General features: G+C 41.4%; 2 protein-coding genes across 3 annotated transcripts; one reads left to right on the forward strand and one right to left on the reverse strand.

The window, feature by feature from the left end:
- Window positions 1-970: 970 nt before the first annotated feature.
- lepb (leptin b) lies at window positions 971-1,687 on the forward strand (the record flags this gene model as incomplete). The annotated part of the gene is made up of 3 exons (XM_080492577.1): window positions 971-1,041; window positions 1,127-1,283; window positions 1,358-1,687. The coding sequence occupies exons 2-3, from the start codon at window positions 1,128-1,130 to the stop codon at window positions 1,685-1,687; spliced, it is 486 nt and encodes a 161-aa protein (XP_080348703.1). The 5' UTR covers window positions 971-1,041; window position 1,127.
- Window positions 1,688-4,248: 2,561 nt separating this feature from the next.
- On the reverse strand, window positions 4,249-9,077 carry LOC308127446 (transmembrane protein 53-A-like). 2 transcript variants are annotated; one of them, XM_080492499.1, is made up of 4 exons: window positions 8,919-9,073; window positions 8,130-8,203; window positions 7,124-7,728; window positions 4,249-4,924 (listed from the first exon to the last, which is right to left on the reverse strand). In XM_080492499.1, exons 2-4 carry the CDS (start codon window positions 8,138-8,140, stop codon window positions 4,581-4,583), a joined length of 960 nt encoding a protein of 319 aa, XP_080348625.1. In that variant the 5' UTR covers window positions 8,141-8,203; window positions 8,919-9,073; the 3' UTR covers window positions 4,249-4,580. The 2 variants fall into 2 exon arrangements, with proteins under 2 accessions (XP_080348625.1, XP_080348624.1); XM_080492498.1 differs by lacking the exon at window positions 8,130-8,203 and having other exon boundaries at window positions 8,919-9,077.
- Between the last annotated feature and the right edge of the window lie 6,410 nt (window positions 9,078-15,487).

Below are 15,487 nucleotides of genomic sequence, written 5' to 3' on the forward strand. Positions count from 1 at the left end.
CGGTAATAACTGTAAAAGAAACACTAAATGATTAAATAAATGATCGTAAAACCACTTAACTTAAATTCTGTGAATTTCTATTGAAATTGTTTTCTGAAAACACTTTGGAAAGGAAGAATATAGTCGCGGGCATGACAATAAAACAAAAAAAAAGAAAAATCACTTTTTCAGGAGCTTCAGTCAAAAGTGATCATGTAAAGAATAAATGACTCGGACTGATTCGGTGATACATTCCTGCATCAGGTTTTCCCGTCAGGAGTCGGATCGACTCCGATGACATCGACAAGAAGACTGGATATTGTTCCTCACAGTAAAGCGACGCCCGAGTCAGTGAGGAACATTCCTCCTGAGAAATACACTGAAGCGTCTTCCAAACTTTGTCTTCAACAATCAGACGGTGAAAAAGATCGATTGAAAACATAATACTACCTTAGTGTGTACATTTTTTTTTAAAAATGAGGCGTACTCACGTGAGGACAGTATCTGATCTCCTTTGTTTACATGCATGTGGGTGCCAGCTCACACTGAAGCCGCCCTCAACATTTCCCGCCGTTTCACAAGTTCATCCTGAGATGTAACAACGGGCTTACGTCGGAATCGTCTCTAATCATCTTACAAGGAAACAAAACAAAAACAAAAGGTTGTGTGTGTGTGTGTGTGTGTGTGTGTGTGTGTGTGTGTGTGTGTGTGTGTGTGTGTGTGTGTGTGTGTGTGTGTGTGTGTGTGTGTGTGTGTGTGTGTGTGTGTGTGTGTGTGTGTGTGTGTGTGTGTGTGTTCCAATACACTGAGTCAGCAGTTAAAAATTGTATTTTGTGCGAGTTTCCGGCATCGACTGATCTTTTGCGAAGCTGACCTGCAGCAGTTGGTCTGGGGTTTGAGTTCCGGGGGTTGGAAAGAGGAGGGGAATGGACTGAAGTGGGACTCGTATCCCGGGCTGACTATTTATGAGAGAAACCTGCAACGGAGCGATGTGTCATCTTTCTGTCATCCAGTGTTACAGGAGAGCAGCCACAAGTAGGAAAAACAAAAAAAAACAAACGGGTAAGGGAGAACACATTTCAAGAAAGTACTTGTTTTCTTCTTTAACATTTCAAACCTCATGTGTGAACGTTCATCTTTATGTCAGGATGCACGTCTCCGTGGCGCTTCTCTACGTCGCTCTCATGGCGGCTCCCGAATGCACAAGTCTCCCAACAAAAGGAGACTCGGTCCGAATCACCACACACAGCATCGTGAACATTGCTCAGATCACCCTGGTGCACATCAGCAAACTGAAGACGAAGGTAGCAATGTGGCGGGAGCGGAACGATGAAGTCATTTCCATTTTTCTTGAAGGTTCCCCTCTTTTTCCGTTCAGTTGCAGGTTGTCGCAGAAATCCAAGTGCGCACTCCTTCCATCGAGGGCCTGGCAGGGATCAGCCGTGACCTCGGGCGTCTGGAGTCGGAGCTCAGGAGCCCGTTCACAGACCTGCTGGGTCAGGTCGAGGCCGACCTGTCCAGCCTGGAGGGGAGGGTGCGCTCGCTCGCGGCCGCCATGAACTGTACCACCCAGGCAAGGCCCACGGCGGCGGCGGCGGCGGCCGGCGACCATTCGTTCCCGCACAGCCGCCTCTACCTGACGCTGGTGAGGGTCCAGCACTACCTGGAGACTCTGGTTCAAAACAAGGACAAGCTGAAGGTCTGCTGACAAACTCACAGAGTGTGGTCCATAGAGGTAATTTGTCCTATAATTAACTTTTATTCCAGTGATGGAAGCTTTCTCATATATGCATGTCATGCATGAAGCTTTTGAAAAATGTTTTTTAATGTATATTTAAAGAAGTTTATGTTTGTTTGTGTTTATTTACAGTCATAGAGCTGTTCAGGGGGTTACTTTTCAACATTGAAAGATTGTGTGATCTTAGTTATTTTGGCTGCTGGTGCTAATGAAAGGTAATGTGTTTTATTATCAATGCAAAGTTATTGCAGCAAGTAGCATCGGCATTCTGCTATGCAATGTATTTTTGATGTTTTGTTTTGATGTAAAAAGCACTCTTGAGCAGAAACATTAAGCTTGTGGTTGTCAGTCGATTAAAATGAAATGAGTGGAACATTTTCTAATAAACTTGAGATAAAGAAAATCTCTGTTTTTTTTATTGTTTTGTCATTTCATGTTCTCTGGGGGAAAAAAATTGAATGATTAAAATACAAAAAGTACATATTTTAAGTGACCTTATATGTTGTCACTGTACTTTATATGGTGGGAAATATGCGGCTCAAAAAGTACAAACAGTAAATTTTAAGTTCTTACTGTATTTAGATGCTTCATAAATTATTTAAATATGAATTATAAATTAAATCTTTTAATCTGATGTTTGACGACTGAATTTTGAATTAAATTAAATAATTACTTCTGAAAGATAATATATAAAATAATGTTATGCACACACACTTAACTAAACATTTGTATTAATAAAATCAAGATACCCGTCATTAAACCAAAGGTATATCTGATGTTTGATTTGTTTGATATTTGGTATGACTTATTATATTTACTATTTATTATTGGCTAATTATGTTGAAAGCAGTTTAAAAAAATGGATTACATGTTGGGCAGTTAACTCTATTTTACACAATGATTAAATTAAACAGCATTTATAAAGAAAGTTTGTATGCAAGTACTTTTTTTTATCATTGTTTTTTCTTGTTCACATGAACAATATGTCAAATTATGATGAAATAATTTTCTCAGCTTATTAGCTGAATTTGAATTTTTAAAATTTACTTCAAACGTGACAAAGACTGGGAGAAAGAGCTAAAAATTAAAAGCAGCAAAATGAGAGATAATCTCAGTTAATCTATCAGCAACTTTACAAGAAAATGCCACCAAATCCTGAACCCTGACCCACGCACACACACACACCCACACACCCACACACACACACACACACACACACACACACACCTTAACGGCCAGATCATTGCTCATACAGTATGTAAGACGTGCAGATGTGAGTCGGCCGAGCGCATTACGGAAAAAACCAAACTGCATTTTGTGTTTCTGGACAATCTTTAAACGGAAACAAATATGTTGGAAAATGACACATCGTGTCACATGAATCACATATTGATCTTTTTTTTTTAAATGATTCAACTCAATGGAAAAAAAACCAACATTTAGGCGATTAACTGTGTGTGTGTGTGTGTGTGTGTGTGTGTGTGTGTGTGTGTGTGTGTGTGTGTGTGTGTGTGTGTGTGTGTGTGTAGGGTGAGTCAGTCACACCAAAAAGAAAAAGCAATTCACTCTAAGCATATATCATATCTCCCGAGCATGAATCAGTGCAACTCTTTACATTATCCACAAGTGAGAATAGAAACCTACAATTTAATCTAATAATAGTTTATGGAGCTCATTTATCGTTTCGGTTTTCTCCCTGTTGATAGAAAAGAAGTGATAAATCTGCCAGTTTTTGTCATTATTAAAACTAGGAAAGTCAAATGGAGTTTAAAAAACATTCCACAATGATATATAAAAATATCTGATCAATAATTTAGAAATCCGCAGGTCCAGTAACACAGAAAAAGAGATTTCAGTTGCTATTATCATCAGTGGAAAGAGTAAAATGCTGAAAGTTGGAATCCCTGAATAATGAGATCCAGTAACAGAAGCCCTGGAGGGAATTCTTGGGAAGTTTTCTCCAAAAATCCCCATGTAGTGTTCAGATAAAACTCTTGATGACGAGGAAAATCAACTGCTTAAGCAATAACATAAAGTCTTATGAGCTTTATAATAATGTAACTGTGTGTATTTCTTTTATGCGTTATGCATCATCTCGATGGGGGTGTTGCAGTGAAACGATAATGAAACATTCAGAATGACAACTACAAACATTTGTTGTAGTTTGATAAAAAGATTTAAAGCAACTCAATGAAAGGGACTTTATTTTGAGGGCCGTCGGAAATCCTGTAATTCTGACTTGATTCTTGATGAACGACTGTCGGACTCCAAAATGAGCCTCCTTCAAAAGTGAAAGTCAGACGAGTCATTTCAACACCGCTTGGAGGTCAAAACGGAGCGTTACAGAAACCTGGCAGCCGGTTCACGGCTGGAAAAACATCTTTCGAGTTTGAATCTGGGGGATTTCAACTATTTCAATCGGCTTTTGCGTCATTTCTAGAACGGAGGTAAGTTCAGGTCCGGGCAAGCGTAAAAACTTTGTACGTCATTATACTTATTGTTCAATAAAAACAAAAAGAAAAAAACAGTTTCAGGTGAAAATTTGTTGCTTTTATTCAACATCTTGTGCAAAAACATGCTTACGTCTCTATTTGATTCAACACTTGATTAACTGATACCTGCTGTAGGTCGATGCATGCAGAATGTGCATCACATTAGTGAAGGGCAGCCGTAGTTCACTGATTATCGCACACTGAAAAGTGGAACTTTTGTTAAAATCAGACCGTAACAATCAATCACAAAAGAATGTTTAAACTGGAAGAACGTCAGCTCATTGATTTATAGAGGAAAATCTCGATTAAAATCACATTTAGGATGTTTCTAAAAGTGCCCGTGCAGCTGGAAAAAGTTTAGATTTCTGCTTTCAGGAAAGCGGCAGAGAGTTCAAGAAGTGGCGCAGCGCGGCGAGGTAATCCCCCGGGTGGCGCCGCATGTGAGCGGCGTGCACCGACTCCTCCCACTTCCTGCTGTGCACGGCCACGCCGCGCTGCCGCCACAGGTCCATCACGTCCTCGATGGCGGCGGTGTGGCACAGGGCGTCGTCCTCGCTGTAGAAGAAGAGGGCCGGCGCGGCGATGGGGCTGCAGCGGAAAACCTGGACGAGTCGGTCGTAGACGTCCGCCGTGTGTCTTCTGAAGAGCCAGAAGTAAAGCATGGCGGCGTGCTTGACGAGGCCGTGCAAACGGGGCAGCAGAGTCCTCCCGAGACCTGATGGACAAAACCAGAGAGAAGAAACTTTTAACAAAAAGTCTTCTAACAATACAATCACGAAGATTCTCTATGGAACCTGGAGAATGTCTGGAATGTGTGTTTATATATGCTGACCTATAGGACAAATGTTGTACTTCCATTGTTTAGCCTGTTTGAAGCGTACAATTTAATTACATAGAACATTTCTTATTATGCCTCGATTTATCTTTTACTGTTATCGTCTCTATTTGGGGTCAAACATCTTTTTTTTCCGGATTTTATTTGACATTTTTTAAAGACTTGTTGCTGATGGAAACCACCATTTGAACTGTATTGTGGTTTAAATCGGCTCACAAAGTTTCCTCTTTTCATCTCTGTGTGCAACATGCATTAATCATTTCTTTATATATTCTGTGCAATAATAATTTCTGGTATTCAATCCAATCGCTTTTAACATTTTTTGCAAAATACTGCAGTATAAGATGTGTATAAAGATATAAACCCACACTTCACTCCCGATTTACTGCGATCTAAACAAATGAACCGTTCACCGACGCTGCAGTGAGGCAGACTGAGAACGAGCTTCGTCAAAGAATTCCTGGGCCGCGGACAAGCTGGATCAGTAGGTCAGCTGCTAATGAAATATTTAAAGCAGTGACACACATATCCAACTCGAAAGTAACCCGAGCCGTGTGATTCTGACGTACGAGCTCGCGGTGGACTGTGACGCCTCCGAGACTTTAGACCGACGTGGCCGGCGCCCGTAGTGAAAGCCCGACGACAGATATGAGCACATGCAGGGACGATGAACCTCCCACTGTGTCACCGTGACGTCTCGCTTGACGTCCGTAGCAACCGTCTACGTTGGCAACGCCGGTAACGATTAAAGCCTGGACGCTCCGAGAAAATAAAACAATCAAAACCGGAGCGGGGATGTGAGACATGTTTGGATTGAAGCGACCATGTCAATCAATCTCAAGGTTAAACATGTGTACATGGAACATGGCTCGCTGGACGCTATTAATAGTGACACAGAATCCATGCAGGCTTAACGGTTCCCAAGACTCTACTTGAGTTAATTATTGCGGGGAAACCAGTAAAAAAACTACTTGAAATCCAATCAGGTATGACCAGATGGGTATAAGTACGTCAATTGTGGAGTTGATAAAATATTGTTGGAATAAATAAACAGTTTTACTACAAATAGTAATGGCAGATATTCCACTGAGCTTTCTTCTTTTTTTTTTTTAAACACAGCAGGGGGCAACTTTATATAGTCTGAGGCAAAACTTCATCCAAACCTCCTTTAACAAAAGATATGTTCAACAAGACTAATTCTAATTTTCATATTTCAGCGTGAACCTGGTAACTTTTTCTTTACAACCTTGAATTTTAACAAGCAAAACAATTTATCTAAGGGTCACAACTTAAAAGTGAATTAATGTTTTAGAGGCTCTTTGACAAACTAGTAATGCGCTGGAACTCCCTTGAGCACGACACGATTGTTTACAAGGCCTCTTATTAGTGAATATTGTTTACATGTTCTATGTGTGGGACAACGGATAGAAATGAGCCTTGTGCTAAATCCAGATTATTTACAGCAACCTGGTGAAAATCCCAGAGGTTGTTTGTACATAAATATGCACTGTACCATTCAAGTAAATAAATAAGTAAATATAAAACTAAAAATTTTAATTAAAATTAAAATTAAAATCGGAGAGCCTCACAGTGTTTTTTGAGTAATTAACTGTTTGTCTTAATTTTACTATCTTAATTTTTCTTGGTCTAAACTGAGGGTGTCAAACACATTTTACTTCAGAAACCAAATTTCCTCATGAGTGGGCCGGACCGGTAAAATAGTGCCACAATAACCTTTAAATTTGTTGTTGTTGTTGAGCAGAGCATATGTAAAGAAATTGACTACATTTCAACAAAACTAAACTTTTACTACCTTAGATTACTACAATCTCAACATGCAGCCAATTCTAATGAAACCTTCAGGATCAAAATACAATGAAATGTCAAAACTCCTATAACTGGTGCATTAACACCCCTTTTATATTAAGAGTAATGTAACAAATAATCCTATTCAATAGAAAAATAAAGCAAAAGTCTTACAGAACATTAAGTTTTAAGTCAAACTAGCTGAAATGGTCATAAGCTTGTTTGAATTGGGTTTGAAGTCCCAGCATGCCCCTTGCTGTCACTCTCACTCACCTATCGCCATGTACTCCAGATTTCCCACCACCAGGCTGTCGTAGATTTGCCCAATCACCCGCTGGGCGAGGCCTCCGTGTCTCTTCTCTCCGTGAGCGATGTGGGAGAGTATCTGGGTGAAAGTGTAGCCGCCGATGGAGGAGGCGTGGACCAGCAACAACCTCTTGGAGAACTGCGGCTCCTCCAGCATATTCAAAACCTTCAGACTATAGTCGAGGCCCCACCGAGGCCAAAGGAAGTGCGTCACACTGCTCCGTACCCAGAGGACGTCCATGCCCCGATCCAGGTAAAGGTCCCTGTACTTGGCCACCGGTCCCGGCTTGGCGCCGAACCAGGAGAAGAAAACGAGAAGCGGGCGTGAGGTGGAGAAGAGGGTCGAATCAGAGAGCAGGGAAGAGGAATCGTCGGTACTGGAGGAAGAGTCGGAGACAGACGGAGGAGGAGGAGGAGGAGGAGAAAGGGAAGTGTGGAGTGTCCCTTCATGTTTAGGAGGACCTCCTGCCTCAGACAGTGGACTGTAGTAATAAGTTACACTGCTGCTGATTCTTCTGGTTACACACTTTTCTCTGGAGGCCTGATCGGACGCGTCGTCGCTCCTGAAGTTACTGGAACAAAACAAGTCATGTTTCAAAAGAGATTCTCACTAAAGCCCGACAACTAATAACCCACCCAAAGGTTTCAACACACGAGGCGCAATCTGGTGAAACATGAGGAGTGAAACTATTTTCATTAAAGTCGCCTAAAATGAACACAAAGATGAGCTGGAATAAAAAGTTTTTAAGGCTTCTGTGGGTTTTAAAAGCCATTTTAAGTGTTATTTCGGCCACATACATTGTACCTTTACAAAACAGTAACATTCCACCAGAGGGGTGCATTAGCAAACTAGAACTACGTTCGGTAGAGCGCAGACCTTCGCCAACGCCACGCTTGTTTTTGGCCACGTGTATTTATTTATTTATTGGTATTAATGTATGTATTTTACCAAATTTTGACAAAAACTACTCACCCGTATTGCATGAAATCTTCATGGATGATTTGTCATCATCCAAGGCCCAATCGATTATATTTTGGGATGTTAAACTACAAGACACAGTTTTCAAAAATGATGAGTTTTACATCATTCCGAGTATATATTCCTTTCAGAATATTTCCTAAACCTCAGTGATATCCATTAATTGTCCTTTATGATGTGACACCGTGAGCAAACTGTTTAAATGTGACTTGACTGTTTTTTTTTAATCTGGTCCTGATTTGCTTCAGTGAAAGAGAAGATAGACGCTGATCTCCTTTCCTGGGTGGACTAATATAGTAAAATAAACACACTGTTGGTCACTGGATTTTTTCTTTTAAGTAAATGTCAGCACCTAAATGTCACCTGACCTCGCGAGAGTTTGTTTTGGGAAACATAACCGCCACATGTCCTGCAGCTGATTAGAACATGTGTTCTGAGAGATCCACAGCAGCAGCCACAACTTGTGTTAATTGTTATTTACAATGAGATGGAGACAATTTAATCATTCAAGATCTAATTTCAGTGGTTAATGTTAGTCCCTGCTCTGAACTGATGCATTCGGCCATTATGATTCCACAGCATGATGGAGTCCATCTATGGTCTAATATATATATATAAAACAGACCCACTATAATTCCATTCCTGCACACATTGAAGGCTTTTTTTCTGAACAATTCCCTCTGTGTCAGCGGCTCTCATTACAGCTCAACATCACCTAAAAAGCCTCATTCATGCAAGTTCACGCGCAAAGCACCGTCAAATCAACGCGTCGTGGTCCGTTACCCTGTGGAGAGGTTTCCCATTGTCAGTGCTCTCTCTTCTTTTCCTGGTGAAGTGTAGGAAAGAAAGCTCCGATCAGCCGCTGCAGACCCCCCCTCCCCTCCCCTCCCCGCCCCCTCTGCGTTCCCACACCGCCTCTTTATAAATCACCCGCAGTCCTCCGCGAACGCGCACTCTCCATCTGATGCGAGGCGCGCTCCCGCAACCACAGCGACAGTAATGGCGCAGCCGCCGTGTGCGAAGGCTATAAATAGTAATGAGAAGCGATAAAACAAGAGTGTTTTCGGTCAATACATCATCAGTGGCTGGCCGCATGCACTCCAGCCCCGGCTGGGGACATTTAAATCCCAGAAGCAGGATAAAGTCACAGTGACGCTTCATGTGGCTCAACGGGGAAACAGCGGAAGGTCATCCAGCCTGTTTGGGCGGAACAAATAACTGTAAGTCATTTCAGCACCAGCAGATGGCGCCACCGGCTTGGAAAAGGTTTTACATTTAACTTACGCCAGACATAGTTAACTCTAATCATGGTGGCTCACGTTACTTTAATAATGTCAGAACATTTAGAAAATACAGACGCACATATACGGGTTTACATCTTTATTGTTACCGCATGTCTCTTTTATGGTTATTAAAAATATTTTGTTTTGTGTTATTTTGTGTGTTTTGTTTACCTTTTTTTGCTCATTTCTGGCTTGTCTGTACAGTTTGTTAACCGTTTCAGTGAGTTAGTGGTTCTTTTGTCCATATTGCTATTTATGGTTTGTGACAAATGTTCTACGCATGTTCTATTTTTGTCTACATTTAGTTTTTTTGTTGTTGTTTTTTTAATGCATGCATCTCTTCATGTTGTGTTTCCTTATTTTGCTTCGTGAAAAACAACTTGGTGGAGCTGCAGACAAAAGTGACCCAGTGCTGTCACGGCGGTGTATGAGAAGGTAACTGCAGTGTCAGAATTGTGATGACATCTTCTTGTTCACCCTCATGGGCAGCAAAGTCACTTTCAGGTCATCACAACCTTTCCTGCTTTCAGTTTTGCTTTGGTCAGGTCGATTTTTTTCACAGACACTTGCACAATTCTCCAACACGCACACACACGTCTTCTTTTCAAGGTTTTCATTTTATGTTTGGCCTTGCGTATGGACGAGTATCCAGAATGTGTTCGGCATTTGTACGTTCAATTAAAATCAGCTGTTTGAGGAATGCGGATGGTATGTTGCATTCATTGGACACTTGTGTAAATAAAATAAAATCTGAAAGACTGGAACACCTTTGAAGGGTAAAGAGAAATAGTCACAAACCGTCTTGAACTCTATAAGTTTTTAGAAAACAAACCAAAGGCACAATAAACCTAAATTAACTGAATTCAAGGAGAGTTTGGTGCTGATCAGGTGTGTTATGGTGTGTATATCAAAGCTTGTCTTGCAGAAATCTGAGCTGCCTGTTGAGGATTATGAGGATTATGAGAAGGATACTGACGCTTTAACAGAAAGCGTCAGTTCACGTAACATAAAGTCATGTAACCCGGCAGATTTTAAACAGTTTGTACTGCGTAACAGCTGAGAAAAGGTTGAGTAGCGAAAGGCTTACATGACAGAACAGTTCACAGAGGATTTAATTTGATTTCAATACGAGTAGTTTTCATTTTAACAGGTACTTGAACGCATCCTAATAAGATGCAGCCCATCTTTATCTCTCACCAATATAACAAGACAACATGAAGATTTTTTTCTATCAAATGAGGGAAATATAATACCCCAAATATGATTCTAAGTCATTATAGTGGGGAACAAATATCATAATCACATTATTACAATATCAATTCAAACTTCCTGATTAAATGAAGGCTGTATCATACATCTGGTAAAAGTGCAAAAACAAACCGTACAACTACCCCAAGCTGTCTTGTATGCGGATGTTTAAAAAAAAGATATATATCCGTAAAGACTATTTCAGATAACAAGAGACGTATTACGGGAAGTCACGGCTATGATAGGAACTTTAAAACGCCAGTGCCTGTACTATAAATGACAGTGCCTGATAAACAAGTTTTCCTTCAACTTCAAAGATAACTAACTCCTCTCTGAGCTGAATAATCAGGAGGATGTGAGACATCTGGGTGCAAACAGATTCGGGTGGTGCTACTGGGTCGTGCTCAACTTGCAGTAGGTGTGAACGTTTCTCTGTGTTTTGCCCCGCGACTACTGCGCTCTTGTTTCAGAAAAGCAATGTTTTGAAAACGATCGACCATAAAACTAAGTCCAAGGAGAATATGGACTGGGAGTCAATACAGCCTGGATGCACAGTAACATTGGGGTTTTTATTTGTTTTTTTAAATGGATTTCCTAACATTTTTTCATTAGTCATGACTTCAGTGACCCAAAACGCTACGAAAAATTTTCCGTTTTCACTTGAAAACATTGTCGTGTGAACAGGACCTCAGAGATAATCCTTCTATGACCTTTTCTGTAGCTCATCCTTTCTTATTTTAATGTTAAATATTGTTTTTGGGGGGGTTTATTTTATACGAATTGTTTCTATGTGCACCAAAATGCCTGCCCCCTTCCCTTCTCCAGGATCAGCGTGGCCACTTTCAGACTCGAACACAAAAATATCCCTGCGTTACCCTCGACACTCATCGGTTCTGTCTCCGCTCGAGACCTTTCATTCCCATCTTATGTCATCCTCCCTGCGACCGCCCCTCACCCCCGCCCCTCGTCCTCATCCCCGCTGATTTTCTATACATCCCCTCTTGCTTCAAAACTCTGTAAAAGAGGCCGCACGGACCACCCTCTCATTGCTGCCACACACACCCCGGGCCTTCCCTTCTCGACATTGTTTCACCGCGGCCTCCATTGTCCGAGAGAAGAGGGGAAAGTTGGGAGGGAGGGGAAAGAGGGGAGAGAGAGAGAGAGAGGGGGGGGGGGGAGAGAATGTGCCCTCTCTGTTGTTCTGGCAGGACGGGTCTACCCACATCAGGGTGTGGAAAATCCGCCGCGGCTTCCTGATTTCTCTCCAGCATTTTCCTCTGTCCCGTTCGTCTGTGTTATGTTTTCTCCTCGCGTCACGTGCTTTCCATACTGCCGCCTGTGCGTCTGTGCGTCATCAGTACACAAGAAGCTATAACCTATAATTCTATATTTTTAAATGTACACTTTCCAGTTGATATTTTCTCTTCATTTGATTTTTAGCTCGCCACCTTTGTTCAAACCACACAGATCTCTTCCGGTGTTGTTTCAGTTTCTTTGGGGATTAAAACGCGACGCCGTGCAATCGTTTCCGCATATCGATCGTATTTCCACCCTTTGATGAAATATCCACCTCGCAGGTTTTGCGAGTTTTCTCTGTCGTCGTCCTTTCTCGTGAAACGTGACAAGACTTTTGAGCGTTTGTGCCACGTTTCCTGCTGGCTGTGCTGGTGAATGACGTCACCGGTCTTTTAGACTCTTTTATGAACGTTTACTGTTATTTTATTTTTTTTCTGAATTTGTCAGTTTTTTGGTCTTATAACCTTTTTTTTGTGTCTCATTTGTTTTGCTGCGTTGGTGAATTTTACCATCAATAAATGGTCGTCTTCATGTGGCCTTCAATGACAGTTAAACCAGAAATCTTTTTTTTATTACTAGTTTCACTTCACTAATGACAATACCTAATGAAATATATACTTATGAAACTGTATTTTTCCTTCTGAAATAAAGAAGCGGATTTCTTTATCTCTCTGCTCTTTGTTTTAATCCACCTTTGTCCACAAAATGGCTCATTCAACCTTCCCCCAGTGTTGACAGTGGTAATTTGCATTTATTACATGCTTACGGGGTGTTATATCAAATGTCTGACACCTGTCATCTCAGCAAGGAGCTTTTTTTCATGCCATCACTCTTTCTTATTGGTATGGAAACCATGTGGAATCCTCAGGAGGTGCGCTGAGCCAACGTCTTAAGCATATAGTCTCTGATTAGAAACGACAGCTCACACCTCACTGGACCCGAACACAAGAACTGTAATCCCATCTGAAGCCTGGAGCTGTCATTAGTGCTTCGTCAGTCAACAGTTTAGGTGCTGGACTCCAGGCATAAAGGAATCCACAGGTTCACGAGACAAGAGTGACATTTTGAAAGTGAAATATACTAATTAAAATCTGATAATTTACATTGCATCATAGACTTTGTTAGTTCTTACCCAGATCAGCTCAGTGAACTTAAGATGGATAAATCGGATGGTGTGTTAAATGGAAGGTTTCTTTTTTTCCCAGTGTTGTTTATGGCAACCGTTTCATCAAATAGCACTTAGCAGCGAGGAAGTGTAACTGCTATCAGAGCTGTTGCCAAAACAGAGAAATAATAGTGGCTTATTCAGCAAGTATAATTTTAAATAAAAAAATCCTCCAAATTAATGCCAATGTTTCATTTTGTCTATTGGTGAGAGTAAGTATAGTGCTAAATGTGACCTAGAGTTAACCAGCGAAAATCATTTCTATCAATATGAAAGTAAAGCATTCTGCTTTTGTGGTTGTATAAAAAGTCCAAAACATGAAGCTCTTTCTTTCTTTCTTTCTTTTTCTTACATAATTGAAAAGGAGCACAAAGAAGATCAAACTTATAGTGGGTGTCCCCTTTCTTCAAAACACAATAACAGAACGAAAATATGTACAAAACGGACTGATGCGCGATTTACACAATATTCACTTCAGTCACACAGACGCAAATCATGTAGTTACAGGAGGAGCAAATCAAGGTAGCATGTAAGTTATTTGATAACTCAGATTAACTGCAGTTCACAGATAAATCAAATCTAATCAAAATCAATGTGACATTTAACTTAATTATGTTGTCCATTTGAATTGTCGTTGAAATTGGTGCACGGTCTGAAAAGCAAGAAAGGAAAGCTTTAAAAACAGACCTAGAAAAATCACCCTTGAATTAGAGCGTGCAATATCCTGTATTTGGCCGATATGTGCCAGATGTGAACACGTAATCTTCACTCTTGCAAGCTGGTAAATTGCTTAAATCTCACTGTGTCACAAGCGCTCCATAAAAAGGCACACGCTGTAATACTGCGAGCTTCCGAGTGAAAATGAAGGTAAATGGCACAATATTTCCCACAGCGGGCTTCAAGGAAATGCGGACGATTCGCCTGCCAAGGTCATCTCTGATTCTCATCGAAGCGCCATAATCAGCCGCGTCAAATCTCCAAGGAAACCTGTCGGGGGAATAACGCACCCATGACAGCACGGACTCCAAGTCCGTTGACCTTAAAGTCGTTCCACGTACCAGCAGCACTCACTCCTGAGTTCCATTTGAAAATGTGTGCTGAGCTGCATGCAAAGAGGAAGTATGTGCAAATGAGAAATTCTCCTTCAAGTGTTTCTGGTTTTCTAAAAGGTCACACTCGTCATCATGGGCCCTGCTGTTTCAGACATTAAAAGCTGAGTTAAATATTCCCATCTTTTTGGGACTGAAAGACATAAAAAAAAATATATAATGAGCACAAACACCTGGTGTATCGAGGATGGCTGTAAGTGGAAGATAGTGAGGCTGGCTTTGGCATTACTAAAAAAAGACAGAAAGAGCCGAGTCTGTATAGATGGCACGGCCTATAAACTATGGAGAGTGACCATTGTTTCCATTTTTACTTTCAGACAAAGAGACTTTCTGCGATCGTCACAATCAACTATTGTCTGGCACTTTCCGCGTGCCGGAGCCGGCCAACTGGTCAAGGAGCGGACATCAGTAATGGACGCACGCACGCGCACACACACACACACACACACACACACACACACACACACACACACACACACACACACACACACACACACACACACACACACACACACACACACACACACACACACACACACACACACACACACACACACACACACACACACACACACACACACACACACACACACACACACACACACACACACACACACACACACACACACACACACACACACACACACACACACACACACACACACACACACACGCACACGCACACACACATGTTAGTTACCATCTGTGGGGATGTTGAACTCTATCGCAGCGTCTTCAAGACGCCAGCCAGACTTGAGAAAGCACCAAAGCCCTTTTAATGCCCTGAAGTCCACTGCCATTAGTCCCCCTGATAACACAGGCATATGTGTAAAAGTGCATCTCACATTTCAAGAGGAAGTGCTTTCACAAGGCGGGTAAAAGGTGAATTCAATAAATCTGTTGTCACAAAAACTGAAACCTCAGGATGAATTAATTCATAGATTCTAAGGTAAATGATTTTTCTCGTAATCCTCTTCATCACATCCGCCTATGGATGAAGGTTGTGTACACCCTGGACAGATAACCAGTCCATCACAAGGCAAACAAAGAGAGACGGACAACCACACGCTCACATTCACGTGATGTTTTCAAGTGAAAACGGGAAACTTTTGATGCATCACTTGTGGCCCTACATGCTAACGACATCATTTTCAGTGTTTTGTGCCATTTCTGTGTAAATGGACGCGGTTTTCAAAACTTTGCCGTGTAAAAGCTAAACTTTTCTTAAGCGACAATGCAAAAACGAGGCCT

Source organism: Lipophrys pholis, assembly GCF_963383615.2.
Source record: "Lipophrys pholis genome assembly, chromosome: 22".
Lineage (NCBI taxonomy): Eukaryota > Metazoa > Chordata > Actinopteri > Blenniiformes > Blenniidae > Lipophrys > Lipophrys pholis.

What these genes read in the sequence shown, in the direction of transcription:
- LOC308127446 (XM_080492498.1), bottom strand. Translation starts at nt 8,938, where the DNA reads ATGGGAAACCTCTCCACAGG. An exon ending in ATGGGAAACCTCTCCACAGG is followed by an intron (nt 7,729 to 8,918) that starts GTAACGGACCAC and finishes GTTTTGTTCCAG; the next exon opens with TAACTTCAGGAGCGACGACG. An exon ending in TCTGGAGTACATGGCGATAG is followed by an intron (nt 4,925 to 7,123) that starts GTGAGTGAGAGT and finishes TTTGTCCATCAG; the next exon opens with GTCTCGGGAGGACTCTGCTG.